This window comes from Arachis hypogaea, chromosome 6 (assembly GCF_003086295.3).
Source record: "Arachis hypogaea cultivar Tifrunner chromosome 6, arahy.Tifrunner.gnm2.J5K5, whole genome shotgun sequence".
NCBI lineage: Eukaryota > Viridiplantae > Streptophyta > Magnoliopsida > Fabales > Fabaceae > Arachis > Arachis hypogaea.
The window spans coordinates 118,067,924-118,087,552 of NC_092041.1; the positions used below are offsets into that span (position 1 = coordinate 118,067,924).

A 19,629-nucleotide genomic window follows, 5' to 3' on the forward strand; every position below is an offset into this window, starting at 1 on the left:
CAGACCTCACAAGGTAATCAATTCATAAAAATTTCTGCTCTGACTGCTTTGTCTCAGAACTTGTCTCCTCCTATAAAATAACAACGATACGTGTTCTTTTTTTCTAATGCCAACTCTTTTCAACAGATGCTGAAAAACTTTGTTTCAGCACCATAGTCGAATCCTTGCAAAAAAACTTCTTCCAAATGTGGTTTGGGTGTTTTGAAGCTGAGCCAACATTTCGAACAGAATTAACCAAGTTCCGTTCTTAATGATGGACTGTTGGACCATTGTTTTATATGAATACGAGACACAAGAGTAAAAAAACGAACTCAAAAACATTACACTGAGTATAGCAATTGGACATTGGCCATTAAATTAGAAAATAATATTTTTGTGGAACATAGTTATGTTTTTTATTTAATGTTTAATATTTTGTTTGGAAAATAACCTTTTGTGAGAATTTGATTTTGTTTTTATAGTTATTAGTTGCTAATTATTTTTTTCGGTAAACAGTAAAGACTTATTTAGCAAGCATTTATTTACATCATTTCAATATATTATATAGTATGACCTTTGTCTATATTGTTTCTATTTTTTTGGAAAAAAAATAAATAAATTATCCAATAGATATATTTCATTTATCAATAATTTCATCATATTACAAATATAAATACAATCACCGCTATTTTATTAGAAACAATTAATTCAACACTATATAATTGTTATGTGCTAAAATAGCTGTTCCTAAATGTTATTTAACATAAAAAAATATTGTTTATAAATCTTCACTTAATAATTTAATATTGATATTTTAAATTTAAGCAAGTTATTTTCACGTTAAAACTAGCAGCTCAACTCAACTGACCCTATCATGTCTGTTTGGTCACTTTTTATTATTTTAAAGAAATTAATATTTTTATTTTTAAAATTATAAATTTAACTCTACCTATGTTATACTTGCAGTACATAGCCGATTCTAAGTCCGGATAAAGGAGGAGGGTTGTGTTAGGCCTTCGATAACCAACATAAAAACTTAGTCGAATCTTCATGACATAAATCAAAGACGTTATTGTGCTAAAGCTAAGTCATTGTCTAGAAGCAACGCGCTGTATGGCTCAAGTACAGTGTCAAATGAGTAAGAGCCGCTGCATCGGTGTTCGGGTGTAATGTTAAATGAGTAACCGCGTTTTCGTGAACGGATGAGGATAAATAAGTTATTTCACAAAGAAACAGGTAAAGGTAAAGGTCGAAATGACAAAAAGTTGAGATTTTGGACATGGAATATAGGCGCTCTAACAAGAAAATCTATGGAGGTGATGGATATCATGACAAGGAGAAAGATTAATATCATGTACCTACAAGAAACAAAATGGGTCGACGCGAAGACTCCGTAGAGATTTTTTTTTGCTAGGCTCTTATGTCAACACACCCTCATTCACGTCACCACCTCCTCCATTTCCTATATGCAATCTGTTGCGAATTGAATTGATGATCTTGATAGAGCTCATTGCCTCACATGCGATCTTTAGATCTCTAAGAAAAGAGGATATACTTCCCGATTCTCGGAGGATACGTGTTGCGAATTAATTGCGTCTATACTTTTAATCGCAAAATTTGATTAGTATTGCAAGATGAAGTTAGTGTGCTATTCCTACGACCCTAGTTTCAAAAACTCTAGCCCTTAGCGCTCCGGGACAAGAGTGGGGGACACCCTACGCACAAACCGACTCTACAAAATTAGAATTGAATAATTTTTTTGAATAAATTATTGTTTAACAAAAGCAATTATGGTGGTAATTTTTTAATAAGGCTATTTTTTAGAAAAATAAATAATTAATTTATAACTTGTTTAAAAATGATTAAAGATTAATTTATCTTTTATTTTATGAAAGATGAAAGGTCAAGAACTAATTATTATTTTAAAATGATTATAATATTATACAATGTCAAGAACTTAGAGAAAACAAAAAAAAAGGATTAGGGACTAATATATGTTGTAAAGAAAAATTTATTTATGTGGTTGTAGTTCAAACTTAGAATATTCGTAGTGGTAAAACAATTATACATTGTATATTTTACAAAAAACAAACAACTTAGTATAGTCGTAATTAATTATATTTTTTATTATTTATATTTATTAATCTAAATATAATTAAACATGCTTATAAATAAAAAATATTAAATATTTTTATTATTTACAATATACTTATTTTTATATGATTATACGATATTTATTAATATTATTTTTCGATAAACACATATAACATATACGATGTAATAAATAATATAAACTAATTAATAAGTCATTAAAATAAAAAAATATTTACTTTAATATAAAAATAAAATTAAGCAATCGTTATTATAAAAAAAATACTAGAATTTTATATACTTATTTAATAATAACTAGATTATAACTTATTGATTATAATTTGTTATCACTTGATTATTTTTAAAATATTAGTGAACATATATATTTTTTAATTTTTAAATTTACGCTTTAGACTATTTTATATTCTAAATTTACGTAGGACCGGTTCTGCCGGTTCAACTAGTTACTCATCTGTCGGATCAATAAACCAATAAACCATAGGTCTGACTGGTTCAAACACTTTTTCGATTTTGACAACTATGACACTGACACAACACATCTAAGCTGCAATTATACACTATTCAATTCAACATATCTTTACACTTTTCCTTTTTGGCGATACTGCATGAATTATGCTGTTATTGTTAATGCAGCAGTTCCTACTCAGTTCATACACAGTAAACGCTATCTTGGGTGAAGAACGTGATGGCCAGAGAGCGGAAGATCCATCAATCGAGTGACGAATATGGATATTGATTCAAAGGTTGTCTACTAGCCTCTCAATCTCTGAGCAACTATTTTCCAATTAGTTTAAACAAACAGCCGTTTCACACCATTATAGAAGCACCATCACTCTCAGATTACGCTTCTAAGTTGATTACCGCAACATGACAATAAATACAGCCCCTTGCGAGCTATAGAGGGGCATCACATGTTTCAATACAATGACAAAAAAAAAACACCGTGTCTTTAGATATCAAGCATTCTGAAGTTTGACCCTGACTTGAGCGTCGTTGTCTTCTTCGCAGGTTTTACGCACTGGTCGAATTAACGAGAAACCCATAGCACGACACACAAGAAGCAGTCATTGTAGGAACCCTTTTTTTGATGTCAACGAGATATATTTCGGAGTCCAATTATAACCATAATAACAGAGATTATTAATGAAACTCATAATATTAATTAGAGAGTAACGTCAGTAAGTCTTCACCGAATAGAGACAGCTAAAAATACTTTTCAAATTTAGAAAAATTACAACATACATAAAAATCTTATGTGGTAATACAATAATAAATGATGGATTTAGATCCTCTAAATTTTGAAATTTACTTTAAAGTGTAAAGTATAAAGTGTAATCTTTCATTATTTATTTCATAAGTAGGGACTAAGAGAAAATATGAGAGAGAAATTATTCAAAGGTGAGAGATCACACTTTACCTTCTAGAATGAAAATTCAAAATTTAGAGAATCTAAATTTATAAATAATACCTTAATTTCTAAATATAATAAAACTTGTATTTTAACGAAGGATAACATAAAAAGTCAAACATTACCTGACATAAGATATAACAAAAATAAACATTAATAAATTTACAAAATTAATAAAAATATAGCTTAATTTCGTAAATATAAAATCTAAAAGGATAATTTTTCATATATCAAAATTAGTCATAGTCATAACAAGTTCTCGGTTTATCATTTTTTCATACTGCCTTCGAATTAAATACGATTTACAAAATAAACAAAAGTAATAACATTTATCCATGACTATGTAAAATTTCATCTTCATTTTATCACATCCAGCAACAATGTGTTGATTTTTTTTAGGTATAAAATGTATTAATTTTTAAATATACTTAATTTATGCTATTTTATTCTTTATTTTTTTACATGCTCATTATTAATTTGTATCTAATTAAGTCTACATAAGTTTTTGTTGCAAAAATCACAAGAAGGAGAAGACATTTAAATCAAACCCAATCTTACTATTCTTGACATTTTTTTCCCTGTTCTAACAATCCTGAAACTCTCATTCCCTTTTTATTTTGGGCACGTGAAACTCTAATTCCTTAAACCCACTAACAATGTATACATACTTGGTCCAACTTATTTTCTCCATAGTCCATTTCCTATACAATAACGGTTACGGAACCCACATCCAAGGCCCGTTACGGGCTTCCCTCCTTATGAGTTATGACCACTTAGCACGGCTCCAAGAACTCCCAGGCCCACAACGCCTGAAACACCTCTGTCGAGCTGCTCCTCTACAACTATCAACACACCACTTGTCATGACAACTTTTAACAACACAAAATCTCTTCAAATTTGTATAACATTACCTCTGTACGCTATAATTTTCCAAGAAGATAATGATAAAGAGAATAAGAAAAAGAGTTTGAAGAGAGAGAATTCACCAAAAGATCGAGTAGACAATAATGAAATTTTTTACAACAGTTATGTCATTATAGCGACAGAATGACGTAGCCATAACAAAGAATTCTATTATTATATCTGTTCGATTTTTTATTAAATTCTCTCTTTTCAAGTGCTCTCTGTCTCACTCTCTTTGTCAATATCTTCTTTTAGAATTTTAATTTTTCTGAGTTACTTTTAATTTTTCTAAAACAATAGTGAAATAAAAAAAACCACATTTTTTCACTTCAAAAATTGATAAAAAAAAATTGGATTTTGTGCTTTTGGGAGTGAGATTTCCTATAATTAATATTAGGTTTGTGTACAGTTTGTAATAGGCAGTCAATATAAAAAACAAATATCATAGCATATCTGATAGTGTTTTATTTTTTATATATATATTTATTTTGATCCTTATATATAATAGGGCAACTAACTCAGTATCGGTTTATGTATAGAAAAATTATCTATAAATAATAATAATAATAATAAATACCTTTTAATAAAATTTTAATTTACAATAATTTTGATGACAATATCAAAAAAAATTATTGTATAATTAGTGTTTAGTATTTTATTATGTATGATATGGTAGGTAAAAATAAAAAATAAATATAAAATATTAGTCATGTATGTTTTATTGCTATTTTTTATTTGCTACTCCTACTAGAATTTTCTTTTCTTGTAATGAGATCTAGAACTTGTTGTACTATCCAAAAAAAAAAAATTAACAAATCATATAAAAATAAAATCAAAATAGAATTAAAACATATTTCATACCACACATAATGTTAAATACAAATTTAATAATAAAAATAGAGTGGTAAAATATATATAAAAAAAATCCTATGATAGTAGCACAATGGTCTCCTTTATAAATAGTTTTATTTTGATGTAAACTTTTATTTTGATATAAAAAATAGTATAAATTTTTTAAATGGTTTTATTTTGATATAGCAATCAAACCAATGTTCCTTTATTTTTTATTTTTTATATTAAGTTGTAAGAAAATGTAATACTTGAGAAAATAAAATATCTTAATTCTTTAATTTGAAACTTATTTAAGATCAAGTTAAACATATAATTATCGTAAAAATTGTGATTAAGTTAAATATTTTTACTTTATATTATACACTATATACTATCAGGGTATATAAAACGAATTCTTAATTATAATTTAAATAAGATAATTAATTTTAAAATATAATTTTATTGTTCTCTCTCCTTGATGTAATATAATAATTATATTTCAAATATAAATTAATTGTATTTTGTTATATCTAAAAAACTATCTGCTAGCTAACATACACCAAGATATGAATACATTTTATCAAAAAGAAAATAACATAGAAAATTATTAGAACAAAAATATGAAGATCATTAATACTTTGTCTTTGTTACATACTATTCTGTACGTAATTAAATACTATATCATCTTCTAATGTAGTCCTCAATGAGTTAAAGTAGAGTTGCATGCTTGGACATACCAAATTATATATATATATATATATATATATATATATATATATATATATATATATTTTTTTTTTTTTTTTTTTTCAAACCTTCAATTTTTGAAAGCAGTATTCTTTCAGAAATTGTTATAATCATTTGCAGTTTTTGGTTAATAAATTTTTTTCAAAAACCGCTATTTCTATAGTGGTTTTGTTCAGCACAAAATTCGACCGTTACATTTTATAGTAGATTAGTTCAATTAAAAATTATTACACTCGATAGCAATTTCTATAAATATAAAAAAATTGTAATTTTTTTACTGTATTAAAAAGTTATAATCGAATAAATTTAATTTTCAAACAATTTATTTAAATAATTTATCCTAAATAATGAGTAACGTTTGGAATTAACATTATATCTATCAATTTCAGTCAATATAATAATAAGGGCAATTTACGCATCTAAATTGTTTGAGCCCCAATATTACGCAAATACATTGTTTCCAAATTCAATACGCAAATGCATTGTTTCACTATTTTATGTAAACCACTACTGGCAGTAGCGGTTTATAGGTGTGCATAAACCGCTACTACCTGCCGCGGTTTATGTGTGGGAGTGTGTGAGTGTAAACCGCTGCTGCCAGCAGCGGTATACGTGCGTGTGTGTGAGTGTAAACCGCTACTGGTAGTAGCAGTTTACGTGTGATGGGCTAAATAGGTCTGCCTATATAAACCATAGAGGGACCAAATGTGGAGAGGTAGAGTGTTATTCACAAATGGAGGGGGAGGATAGTTTTGTGGCTCTGCTTCACTGCTCTGGAAAAATTCAAAAGAGCAAAAGACATGGTGTAAAATTCACATATAGAGAACCACTTAGTGTTTTTATCTGATTATCGAATACGTTGGCGGAGATTAAGTAAAGCATATTACGGAAGCTCGGTACGTGTGGGACGAAGTGGGTAAAAAAATTATTTTACAAGATTCCCATTGATGTTATCTCAACTGGTGTGAGATATGAGACCTTCGTGATCGGGTCGGATGAAGACTTGCAGGTCTTGTTTCACTGCAGGCGTAGTTTTCCGGAGGTGAGGGTAACTGAGCTGTTTGCGAAGTTGAAAGATGGTGTGAATAGCTCTGGGGCATCGGCACCTAATCCTCAGTCGACCCCAGCTGGTGGTGCATCAACATCGATGCCTGTGTTAGCAGTGGCAGTTCCGAATGTGGAGCCCGAACGTGCTGGGGCTGTTCATGCATATGTTGGTCCTGTTGTTCCTAATTTTGAATGCCATGCCGGACCGGATCGAGTTGAGAATGCACTGTTTGATGATGATTCGGATGAGGAGCCTGTCGATATTGGTGGGGAAAGTGATGATGATATTCCAAGAGGTAGACGTTCAGCCCATGGAGGTTCCGGTTCTGCAACACAGAAGTACCCTCCCCACCTCTCTTCTTTGAACTTGGAAGCCATCGGCCAACAGCAGAATGCTGATGCAAACTCACCAAGGCAACCACTCACAGCCTCCCCATCCACAGGCAGCCCTAGCTGAAATGCCACGTCATGCAATGTCACTGTGCATTCTCCGAAAGGCATGTGGAATGTATGCGTCTCAGGACGCCACCTCTCAACGAACGCACTAACAAGTGGCTCATCCAACCAGAACCATTGGCTGTTTAGCCTTGCCAAATGGAATCCAGCCCTCTCTAAATACGGGATGATCCTTTCATGCATGGGCATATTCTGTTGCCGTCTCACACTGTATATACACCTAGTGTGCTGCACAGAACAATAAAGAAAAACAGAGTCCAATTAAATTCTCCTATCCTTGAACAAATTCCCATATCTAACCGTATACGAATACCTTAAACCATCAACAAATTCTCCTATATAGTATTAAAAAAAATTCCCTAGTCACGATAGGGAAAATAACAACACACATACTTTACTAAATAACATCCAGAAATTTTAAAATATTGTAAAGCTTTAAAATTTAAAACTTCATATCATACAAATATCCTAAACAAACTATAATAATTCACTAACGTCAACTATCCCTTTCCCTAGACTAAACCAACACCATGTAGCATAACATTCATTGAAGGGATTTGAAATTCAGGTAACTAGGCATATTTATAACTTACCAAGAAAAACTCAAAATACTAAACCAAAATCAGTGAACTAACATGCTAGCATGCGAAGCCTAATTTCAAACTAGAGGAAATAATCTATAAATTCTAATTTGTCTACCTAACCTACCATTTTTCTGACTAACATATGCAAAGCCTGGAAAAAAATAAATGTTAACTAACCTCGTCACCAATAGAACCGGCAATATGCGCAACACCGTTCAGTCGGTACAGGGTCCTGTCTGCCATGATAACTCGCCAGAAGTCGCCACTGAGAAACCTCGGGCCCGCTCACAACTTGCTCTGACCTCTCTCTAGAATTTTCTCTCTCTAAAAAACTCCACAAACCATCTAAATGCATAATCCGCGGCTACAACCACGGTTTATATAGGCAAAACATCACACGTAAACCGCTACTAGCAATACAGTTTACACTCACACACACACACACACACACACACACACACACACGCGTAAACCGCTACTACTCACACACACACACACACACACACACACACACACACACACGTAAACCGCTACTGCCAGTAGCGGTTTACAATCACACACACACGCATGTAAACCGCTGCTGGCAGCAGCGGTTTACACTCACACACTCTCACACATAAACCGCAACAGGTAGTAGCGGTTTATGCACACCTATAAAATAGTGAAACAATGCATTTGCGTATTGAATTTGGAAACAATATATTTGCGTAATATTGAGGCTCAAACAATTTAGATGCGTAAATTGCCCTAATAATAAATTATCGAATAATATAACAGATTAAATTGACTAAGAAGAGACCTACATCTATAAATGGCACCAAGCATGTCAACGGTATAAAGTAGATCATGGTTCAAAAGTTCAACATAGCTAACAATCCAAGCTTCGACATGTTTGTATGATCATTCTTAAATTTTTATTTGAAAATCAAATTGTGATTTTGGGCAAAAACATTTAGACAGAAATTTTTGCCCAAGTCGTAGTTTAAAATTTGACAATCATGTATCAAATGGAGTAAAAGGAAGTCAGACGCTTAACCTAGCAAAGAAGCAGTCATAGGCGTAAAAGAAGGGTCGTTCTAAATCTACTAAACGGGGGAAACACACTCTCTCCTTTGAGTAAGGTGGCTCTAACACATAGTTTCTCTTCTCTTTTTTATTCTCACAGATGCTATGCACTACAAAGGAAACGGGGAATTGCGGCGCTTTTTAGAGTGATTTGCAGCGGTTTTAAGCCGCCGCGAAACGGAATTCCAGCAGTTCGTTAAACGTCGCCTATCAGAAGTTGGTTATATGATTTAGCGGCGATTCTAAGAAACCGCTGGCACAACCGCTACAAATCAGATAATTGATTTTGCAGCGGTTTTAAAACCGCCGCAAAACTAGGAGTGTAATCGGTTCGGTTTGGTTCGGTTTTGGACCGAAAACCAACCGAATCGACCTGATCGGTTGTACATTGATACCAACCATTCGGTTGGCTGCTGTTTGAACAACCGAACCGAACCAACAGCGGTTTGATTCGGTCGGTTTTTTCGAACAGCTCATAAGCAGCTTATGAAAAATTAGCATTTTTAATTATATACAGCCATATATATATATATATGCACTTATGTAGAACAAAACCATTGGATAACAACTTCAACATCTTGCACCAAACATATAGACTATATTATAAATAGACCATATTTCAAAGTCTTAAACTAAATTCAAAGGGGCAATTAGTGTAGAACCGGCACAAATATATACACTATATTATAAATTGACCTTTGCAATGTGAAATATCAAATGTCACGATATTTCATGCCACAGTTGAAGCCTTCCTCAACTTGCAGTTCTGTTACATCTTAGAGACTTAAAAAGACACAATAAAAGTTCCAAACAAACTATTAAACTAAGACTAAGGCATTAAATTATTAAGTAAGACAACTACCATGCATTCTTATTATTAATAACTTCATAATAATATAATATGTTACCATGATATACATACAAAAATCTGGTGCCAAAATGCTCTTAGTTTTATATAGTTTCCACAACTGGTGACACGGAAACACCACCACTTGCCAAAATGCTCTTTACTGTTATAGCCACATTTTTTAGCTTTTCAGTACACTTAAAACATGGTAAAAGACAAATTTTCTTGTAGTAATATAACCGAAAAAAAAAAAAAAAAAAAAACTGAAGATGGATTATGTTTTACAAATGTAACCTTAACTACTTCATGTATTAGAGCATCAATTCCATAAGTAATCTGCAGAATCTAGCATCATGATCTTAACAAGTTCTCTAATCTGACTGCTCAAAGAATTGCATTTATTATTGGTTGCATATTTCACTGTCAGTGATTTTTGGTATCAATATTAGTGTGGAAATGAGATACAAGAACTTGATTTTTAGGAATAAAAGATACAAGAACTTGATTTGATAAACATTCAACCAGAATTCGAGAGAAAATGAGATAGAGGAAAACTGATATCATTCATGGTTGATAAATTGGAAAGCTACCCTATACAAGTGGACAACACTCACAGAAAATAAGAAATAACCAAAACAAAAGTAAATTGGAAGAAATTAAAAGATAAGAAACTCACATAACAGTACCACAATATCAAGCTCAATATCACTAAAAATCCCACTAAAAATATAAATCAAGCACAATATCAGTAAAAATCACACAAACAGAATTTAAATCAAGCACAACATCACTAAAAATCCCACAAACAGAATTTCTAAAAACAGAAGCACAAACAGAATTTCTAAAAACAATTATTCAGGTTAAATCAAGCATAATATCACTAAAAATCCCACTAAATCAAGTACAAATATCACTAAAAATATTGCAGACTAGGATTTTGTTGACAATATATACATTAATTACTGTAAAAAAAATTATAACCAAGCACAAACTCTAGCCTCCAAAGAAGACATTGTTCAGTTGCTTTTTGCAGGAGAGGGCTTGGTGAAGAAGACTGGATTGCTGGTCGGCGACGGACTGCTGCTCGGCGACGGACTGGTTGGAGTGCTGCTCGACCCTAGTCTTAATTCTCCATCGTCACCCCTAAGGAATAACACAGCATCTCCAGACACAAGCTTCTTCTTGTTCACAAATGCACTCCATCCAGTTGTGAGCAAATGTCTCCGTGGCTGCCCTGCTCATAAAAAGACAAGAAATGATTACTCCGCGCATGCAGACACATAAGAATGGTAATGAATGAGATACCTCTGTATATATGTCTAAACCTCCATTCAAGGCCATGCAAATCCTTCGCCACAAGCTCTTGTGAAGGCCTCTGTTGACTGTAATCCTAAAGTGAGCAATAAAACATAATTTCAAATTGTTATAAAGATAATGAACGAACAAAAGTCTTAGATCTGCTAACTTCACCACATCAACAGAACATTTAGAGGATCAGACTTGACTGCAGCATATAAAAGTAGGATACATTATTTGAACAGTTCTCTTTGACAAGGAGAAAGGAGTGCCTCAAAGTTCATAATTTACCAGAGGAGGAAAGCAATCTTCAGCTGCTCGACGAGGCACAGAAAATCCACCATGAGTGCTAGTGTCAGAAGCAGTAAGAGTCTTGCAAAACATATGGGGTGTTGTTGACTTCACCACAGCTTCAGTATCATCTTCACCATCAGCATCAACTACCCCATGCCGCAAGTTTTTCTCCACTTGCTACAATTATAGTAACCAAGTTCAAGCATCCTTTTTTTGTTTTTTGAATAAAAGAAATCAACTAATAGAGATGCTTCAGTTAATAGTAAACACATATCTTTCCTTTCCCTTTCACTCTTCTAACAAGAAACTTTGTACTTCTCTTTTACCAGTTAGAAAGTAAAGTTGAAGAGCTAGGTAACATAGACAAATACACAGGTACCATTGTGTACTTTTTGTGTTATTTGGTTCCCAGAAACATGACACGCAGCTAAATTAAGCAAAGCTTAGTCAATCTTACTTTTAATTGACCCCTAAGGTCTAGGCACTGAGTAGTACTAAAATGTTGAGAGAATTTGAAGTATGTTTCTCAATGTCTTCTTCAAATCTAAACTAAAACAAATTAAGATCATAAATATCCTAAATTCATAATTCAGAATTCATAGTCGTGTATAAATCTCACCTCACTTTCAGGAACCAACAAGACCTGGCAATAGACTTCATCACTGCCTTCCTCTGCCTGCTCAGAAAAAGAACAAACATTTCATGAAATTTTCAACAGAAGCCAAACTAAAACTTCGAAAGAGAAAGAATCACACAAGTGCTTATTAAATCCATGAAAATAAAAGGTTGAACTCCTCCACTTTTCACTGAGGAAAACTAGCAAACAGTTTGTGTGCATATTCTATAAAAACAACAAAAATGCACAAGATAACAAGTTTATGCTATATCTAAGATTCTGGGAACAGAAAACAGAGTCAAGGAATAATTATCCTCCCCGATTTGAACAAGGAATAATTAAACTGTAGAGTACGAGACATGATTAGGGTCTAAACCCATTGTGTACATCTCCCTCAGTAGCACTGCCGCTTCATTTAATTTGCCATGCCTGCAAAGTCCACAGATAATTGAATTACAAGTAACCACATCAGGTATGATCCCGTTCATAATCATTCGCTCATACAGAGAAAGGGATTCTTCAATTCCACTATGCTTAGCATACCCATCAATTACTGTTGTGTACGCGGAAGGTGTTGGCTGCAAGTCTCTTATCTCAGCCTTAGTTTTAACAAAACGGTTTTTCAATTGACCAAATTCTTCATCATTCTGAAACCCCAAAATCTCACTGAGAAGAGACTCGGCCCTCACAATGTCGCCCATCTTACAAAAAGCTTTGAGCAAAGTATTGTAGGTAACAATATCAGGCCTGATGCCACCCCTCCAGCCGTTCTCCATCAAAACCAAGGCATGATTCATCAGTCCTGCTTCACAATACCCATCAATCAATGTGTTGAGGCCTATAACATCTTCTGGAATACCCCCATCAACTAAATTGTACATCACCCACTCTGCATATTGAACCAATCCAATTCTGCAATACCCCTTAACCAGGATCTTGCAGGTAATTGAATCAACACATATCCCTCTTTTCAGCATCTCAGACAACAAACCAAACCCCTGATCTTCCAATCCTTGCACACATAAACCCCAAACCACAGTATTATACGTAACAGTATCAACATCATTGCTCCTAAGATACTCTAAAGCCAAATCCAATTCTCCAACTTTGCATAAAGAATGAACCAATATGTTGACACTAAAAACATCAGGCACAACACCACGGAAGACCAAAAAATAAAACAGAACCTTTACTTGAGAAACAAAACCAGAAGCATTGAATTCATACAAGAGCCTATTCCACAAAGGCAAAACAGGAACAAGACCAAGTCCACACATGGAAGAGAAAGCACAAGAGGCTTTGCAAAACCTGCCACAGACCACGTAGAGGCAAATAAGGGTGCAGAAGAAGGAAGCGTAGAGATGGGTCTTGGTGGGTGGGATCAAAATTGAATCTTTATGGGAAAAGGAGGAGAATATTCTGATGGGAGGGGAAGTTCGGGGAAAAGTGGGAGCTAAACAGTGTGAGGTTGCGGCCACGGAAGAGACACGGAGTGCTTCAGATTCTTGCATAGCACGGGCTTGTTCACCTTCAGGTTGCGCTTTAGCGCCGGCATCACGGTGAGAGGAGCGGCGGTGAGAGAAGGTTGAGTCAGCAGCCACGCGACTCCACGGTGAGACAGCGGCGCACGGTGGAGCAGAGAACAGGGTTCCACTCTCCTTTCACGGGTTCTCCACTATATATTTTGGGTAATTTGAAGTTTTGAACTGATTTTGGGTGAAATTGGGTTAGGGTTAGCTGCGGGGCTTCATCGAATCAACGCTATCCAAATTGAATATGCGTCACATTGGAGAGATCGGACGCCAATCACAATTATCTTGGCAAATTGCTGCACAATAGAAAAACCGCAAGCAATTTCTGGCCGCTATCCTCCGTGTTTCCTGTAGTGATGGTGTCTACGGAATTCTTCATAATACTCACTATCAGTAACAAGGATACAGCAAAGAACAATATTATCTACCCAGATACGAAGATTTGGAGAAACTTTGGTCCGCATATTCTTAATAACATGGCGAGATATAAAGGCTACACCTACAAATACAAAAAATAAAGAAGACTGTTACTAAATAAATCGGACATCATCCCAAAGAGGCCGGGTAAAACATCAAAACCAAAAAGAAAGCTACTCTTTTAAAATTCTTCTTCTGCACAAAAATCAAATGTTGCCACTTCCCACTCAGCAGTACATCAAAGCAATACCATTAGGGACAATACAGATGTACAATCAACAGACCCAGCTAGAAAAGTAAAAGTTTTACCAAACTAAGCCTTAGTCTAGGTCAGCTTCTGTCAGACCTGCTGACCAGTGATGGTCTTAATGCAGACTTTGGAGGATCACACTTCCTGGAGGAGATTAACATCATCATGCAGGAGGATGAGGCACCATGTCAGAGATCACATGTCATCGGTCCCAGTCACACCTAGATGTGGACCTGAATGAACCTCCGTCAAGCCCGATGCAGGAGCATTTTGCTTTGGGTAGTATTCCTCCATTCGCCTACACAGCTGCCCCACAAGCTGTTGTAGAACCATCTAGGCCACCCCCACATTCTGAGGCAGGACCATCTAGGCCACCCCCACAGGCTGCACAAGAGGATGATGCAGACAAAGACGGAGAAAAGGATGAGGTGCTGCTTGTCCAGAGACGCCACAGGATCTGGCGCCCTCGACGCTACTTCACAGGGTCGCCTCTTATTTGTATTTACAGATTCACTTCTATCTAATGCTTTTGCAGATGAGGGTTACGCGGAAAAGTTGCTGTCCTACTTGTTTTTTGTTTATATCTATTATTTACTATATTTTTATCTTTGAATTTTGAATTAGTAAGACACTTGTCAACCATTCAAATAAAACACTTGTCTACTACAGAATGTATCACTTGTTGATCAATTAGCCTATAAACTTGTCAAGCATTGAACCTACTACTACTCTCCTATTATATATTAATAGATAATAGATGCTGTGAATGTTCAAATCCAAAATCTTCACCTATCGATCAAAGCGTCCTGAACAAGTATTCTAGAACCTATAACTATTAATAGAACCCACTAATAAAGAAAGACAAGAACTATTATATATAAAAAAGGAAGAGTCACGGGATGTTTATGATTCTAAGAGCCTACTAACACATCAAGCAATCAATTAAACAAGTTTAAAAGTTTAACTCATAAGTTATTGTTAGCGGTCATTAACGATAAAATTCCAATAAGTTCAAGGAAACACATTCCAAATGGCTACCACAACAACAACAACTAAGCTACATTCTTCCCTTCAATGTCTTCGTCTCCAACAGCAAACCTGTTCAAAGGGTTAAAAGTAAACAAGGAAAGTTCAATGGATAGGTTCAGGAAGTTTGAGACAGTATAATATAAGCAAAGAAGATAGAGAAAGGCGCATGCTCACATGTGGAGTTGGGAATAGGGACCAAGTTTTAAATCACCCTTGGATTCAACCTCGGCAGAAAAAATACCTTCAATTTGGAGCTTTACTCTCGCATAAGGAACAAAGTCAGGAAGATCATAGTCTAGACATGGTTCCATGAAGATACAGACCAGACTTTCTTTCCGGGTGCAATGACAACAGAAAACATGCAACACCAGCAGAGTATCATCAAGACCACCTATATGCAGATCTGCCAAGACGATCTTCTTAGACAAGTCGTACACGTACCAAGTAGCGGCGAAATCAATAATGAGTAGATAATCAGTGGATCCCAAGCGAAGGAGTTTCCTAGGAACGTACACATCATCACGAATTGGCGGAAACCGGCACTCAATGGGTTTCCAGATGTTTGCTTCAACATCATATGACATGAGTGATTGTTGCCTATCATCAAAAAAATACAAGAAAAGGAGGGTCTTGTGATTCTTAGTGCTGTTGTCCTTCCACAGAAAATAACATTGAAGATCCATATATCCTTGAAAAAAGTCCTTATAAGTCACTTCCCTTCTATCCCAGTAATCTGATTTTGGGTCGTAGATCTCAACCCAATCAGCCCCAAAGATTAACAACTTGCCATGGTATGGGACTACTAAAGTTCCGTTCTTGAATGTGTTACCACGTATACTCGAAATCCAAGTAGAGCCATCATTCTCGAGGCACCACAAATTTTTGGGGTAATAAACGTCCGAGCCTACCTGATATTTTTTTGGAAGAATCCAATGCACCATACCACCTGCGAAGTACAAGACACCACCAACGGAACAGAATCCTAGAAACATTGGTAACCTTTCATCAACTCTTATACTTTTGGCAAGAGGCCATTGAGGAGCAACAGGATCTGCTTCTTCAAGATCAACAGAGCCATTCTTCATCAAGTTCGCCTCAGTGACAGTTAACATCCTGCGTGTGTAGGTCGTATATACCTCTTCCTCAAAATTTTCCACAAAAACATAGAATCGCTGCGGCATGAGTAGCTTTGGATCGGAACAAGAAACATCCTGAAATTTGGGAAACAACTATATTATCCAAGATAATATTAAATCAAGAATTAGTTTAGAACAATTAACTGATTCAATTGGCAGGTGTGTTGATAAGAGGATGCAGAAACCGACCTCAGGTTCAGATTCCTCACACTTGCCATCAGACACTGTATCTTCCAAAACTGCACCTTTCAAAATCCCAACAGCCCTTTGCCACCAGTTGTCAAAATCAAAATCATTGTTGAATTGAGTAGCGTGACCCAAATCCCTAATGTGATTGGCGGCTTTAGCCATCAAATTCTTGCCATCTTCGGAAAACCTACCGACCACACCAAACGCACTGAAAGTGCAAGCCTTCACAGCAAACACTTCACCCTCAAAGCTCCTTACTCTCTCCTTGAGCCACTCGGCGAACTCCTCTGCTGCGATACGTAGGATGATGTCTTTCGTGATGATAGGCCCTCGTAGCGGATATCGGTTCCAATGTTCCGCAGTTGAAGCAACGATAAGGACGAGGTTCTCCTTGGCTAGGTCTTCGGGTTCGTAATCAACCGTATCTACGAGATCTAAAATAATACCGTTTGAGGCTAACATATCGCGTAGTTGCTGCGCCAGGGCTTTTGACGTTCTGATTCGGGAAACGAATAGGATCTTACCACATGGACATTCGCGTTCGGATGGTGGACAGAGCGTTGTAAGGTCCCCGATGTGGGGGCTTTGAAGGAGGCTCTTGCGGCGACCCTTGTACAACATGATTAGGGCAGCAGCTGAGGCGGCAGCCGCGGTGAATAAGAGAGAGGATACCGTCATATCCACCGGTAACGAAGAAAACGGTAAGTTTTATTATTGGCTTTTCTTTTCCGTGTTAGGGTTTTTTTTTTTTTTTTCCAGTTGAAGAAACTAGGAAAGTGTATCGATGGCAAAACGGGGAATGAGGCAAACAGAATAAAAAGGAGACGGGCAAATGTGCAATACGCTATATTTTAAAGGTGATGGGGTTTTTGGTCATTTTGGTGATAGGCATTTTTTTAAACCAGCAAGATCTGTAGGCTGATAAAATTAACCAGGAAAAATTGAAATTGATTGTATACTCATAAAAAAAGATGGCCTTTTGCAAAACGGTCCTATTATACATTTAAATTTTGTTGGTAATTAAGTCTAATTAAGTTAGTCCAAACCTAATAAAAATTATTTTTATTAACGTGTATATATCCGTGTTTTACTAACCCAAACTAATCAGATATACAATGTGCTTACATAACTTCACGGATAGAATGAAACAAGCACACAACACATTGATTGAATGAAATATAGCTGATTAGCTGATTTTAACTTTGGCGTGGACGAAGAAAAAAATAAACTAAGTACAGCTCCTACCATAAATAAGAAGCGGTCTTCAGGTAGTTGAAAACAAATGGAATCAGAGACTCAGTTACTAGTTTATTATGCACGCAGAAGATAACTACAATGCCTGCACTCTATTTTAATAATAACTGCTAATATAATAAAACAAAAAGTTATGCGACTATATATTTTAGGAAAATTATCTCATGTACCAGTCGAAAAGAGAGGAACATGGTATGATAGGTACGAACAAGTTGCCAAACTTATTGTTATCGTGTAGTGAAGTACTAAATGTTAAAAAAATCCTTGAATTTGATAATGAATTGACGACTTGACGTAAATGACCAATTTGAGAACAAGAATCGATGGCTAGTTGGTTTCTGAAGTACATAAAAACAAAATCAACTTTTAAATATTTTATTTATCAAAAATATCTTTTATTATAATTAATAACTATAATTTTATATCTTTAATTTTATTTTTTTTCTCCAAATCCTTAATTTTTCTCTAAATCTTAATTTTTTCTCTAAATTCTAAACCTCATATCCTACTCATCTAATCCCCTTCACATTTATATTTGTATATTCCTTTAATGTTTTTCTACACCTATTCTCATTTTAATTTAAGACAAAACACATTTTAAGATTATTCTTTACTAATTTTACACCTTCTGATCTATAGATATATCATTTTCATTCTATTCAATCCAAATTAAACACTGATATTCAAAAGAATAGAGTTCATATTGTTATTGGTATTTTGTTAGTATTGCTCTCTAATTCTTATTATTCCGTTAGAAGAACTCCTCAAATTGTCATATTTTATTGTATTTGATTATTAATTTTAGTTACACATTTAATTAATCATATAAGATGTATATACAAATTAATTTAAGTTTGACTTACAGGAATTAACGTGAAGCTTTAAGAGTATTGATTAATTCAAAGTAATTTTAAAGTTTTATTTTTTAATTATTTATTTGTGATTAATTATAAATTTATTTTCTAATTTTTTGTTTTCTATTTTTACAAAGTTATATTGTTTTTATAATTTTAAATTTTTTTAATTTTTTTGTTTGATTAGTATTTATTAGTATTTTAATAAGTTTGATTTCTATGACACTGATTTTATTGATTAGTTAGTTCTTACTTTTTTGTTTTGTATTATTAAAAATACTAATAAAAAATTACATATAAATATAATTTTGATATTGTCTTATTTTATAATTACACAAAATAGCATGCTTCCAAAACTAATTTCTAAACTAACTAATGAAAAAATTCAACTGACAAATAACTGAAAAAGCTAGATTAAATTATTATACTACCAAAGTTTTTCTTATTTTATGTGAGGAGAAAATTATTGCTAAAAATATGTCTCCTACACACTTTAATAGAGAAAATTTAAAAAACATAGTAACTAAGTTCAAGAATATCACATGTCGTTCAAGAATATTATTGTTACATGAAAACTAATTGAATAATTATTAATTATTAGAATAAAACTCTACATTCAAGCAAATTTTCTAACCAAATCAAACTGAGTTATTATAACCGCTTTTTAAATCATGCGTCTTCTCTTTCTCCGTTTCCTTCTCCTTTTCCTTCTCTTTTTCCTTTTCCATTTTCTCCTCCTCCTCCTCCTTCTCCTCCTCCTCCTCCTCCTCCTCCTCCTCTTTC

The 19,629-nt window shown here is 34.1% G+C and overlaps 3 protein-coding genes across 5 annotated transcripts; all 3 read right to left on the reverse strand.

Annotated features, from left to right (window-relative positions):
• Positions 1-6,449: 6,449 nt before the first annotated feature.
• LOC112754249 (protein MAIN-LIKE 2-like) lies at positions 6,450-8,501 on the reverse strand. Its single transcript, XM_025801817.2, has 2 exons — positions 8,245-8,501; positions 6,450-7,711 (listed from the first exon to the last, which is right to left on the reverse strand). Exons 1-2 carry the CDS (start codon positions 8,308-8,310, stop codon positions 7,184-7,186), a joined length of 594 nt encoding a protein of 197 aa, XP_025657602.1. The 5' UTR covers positions 8,311-8,501; the 3' UTR covers positions 6,450-7,183.
• A 2,316-nt stretch (positions 8,502-10,817) lies between these two features.
• On the reverse strand, positions 10,818-15,022 carry LOC112756225 (auxin response factor 3-like). 3 transcript variants are annotated; one of them, XM_072198469.1, is made up of 5 exons: positions 14,444-15,022; positions 12,189-14,216; positions 11,567-11,746; positions 11,285-11,369; positions 10,818-11,213 (listed from the first exon to the last, which is right to left on the reverse strand). In XM_072198469.1, exon 2 carries the CDS (start codon positions 13,694-13,696, stop codon positions 12,524-12,526), a length of 1,173 nt encoding a protein of 390 aa, XP_072054570.1. In that variant the 5' UTR covers positions 13,697-14,216; positions 14,444-15,022; the 3' UTR covers positions 10,818-11,213; positions 11,285-11,369; positions 11,567-11,746; positions 12,189-12,523. The 3 variants fall into 3 exon arrangements, with proteins under 3 accessions (XP_072054570.1, XP_072054572.1, XP_072054573.1); XM_072198471.1 differs by having other exon boundaries at positions 14,481-14,612; XM_072198472.1 differs by having other exon boundaries at positions 12,189-12,245; positions 14,444-14,611.
• A 214-nt stretch (positions 15,023-15,236) lies between these two features.
• Positions 15,237-17,749, reverse strand: LOC140172889 (uncharacterized). Its single transcript, XM_025804704.3, has 3 exons — positions 16,739-17,749; positions 15,588-16,624; positions 15,237-15,482 (listed from the first exon to the last, which is right to left on the reverse strand). The coding sequence occupies exons 1-3, from the start codon at positions 17,414-17,416 to the stop codon at positions 15,437-15,439; spliced, it is 1,761 nt and encodes a 586-aa protein (XP_025660489.1). The 5' UTR covers positions 17,417-17,749; the 3' UTR covers positions 15,237-15,436.
• Between the last annotated feature and the right edge of the window lie 1,880 nt (positions 17,750-19,629).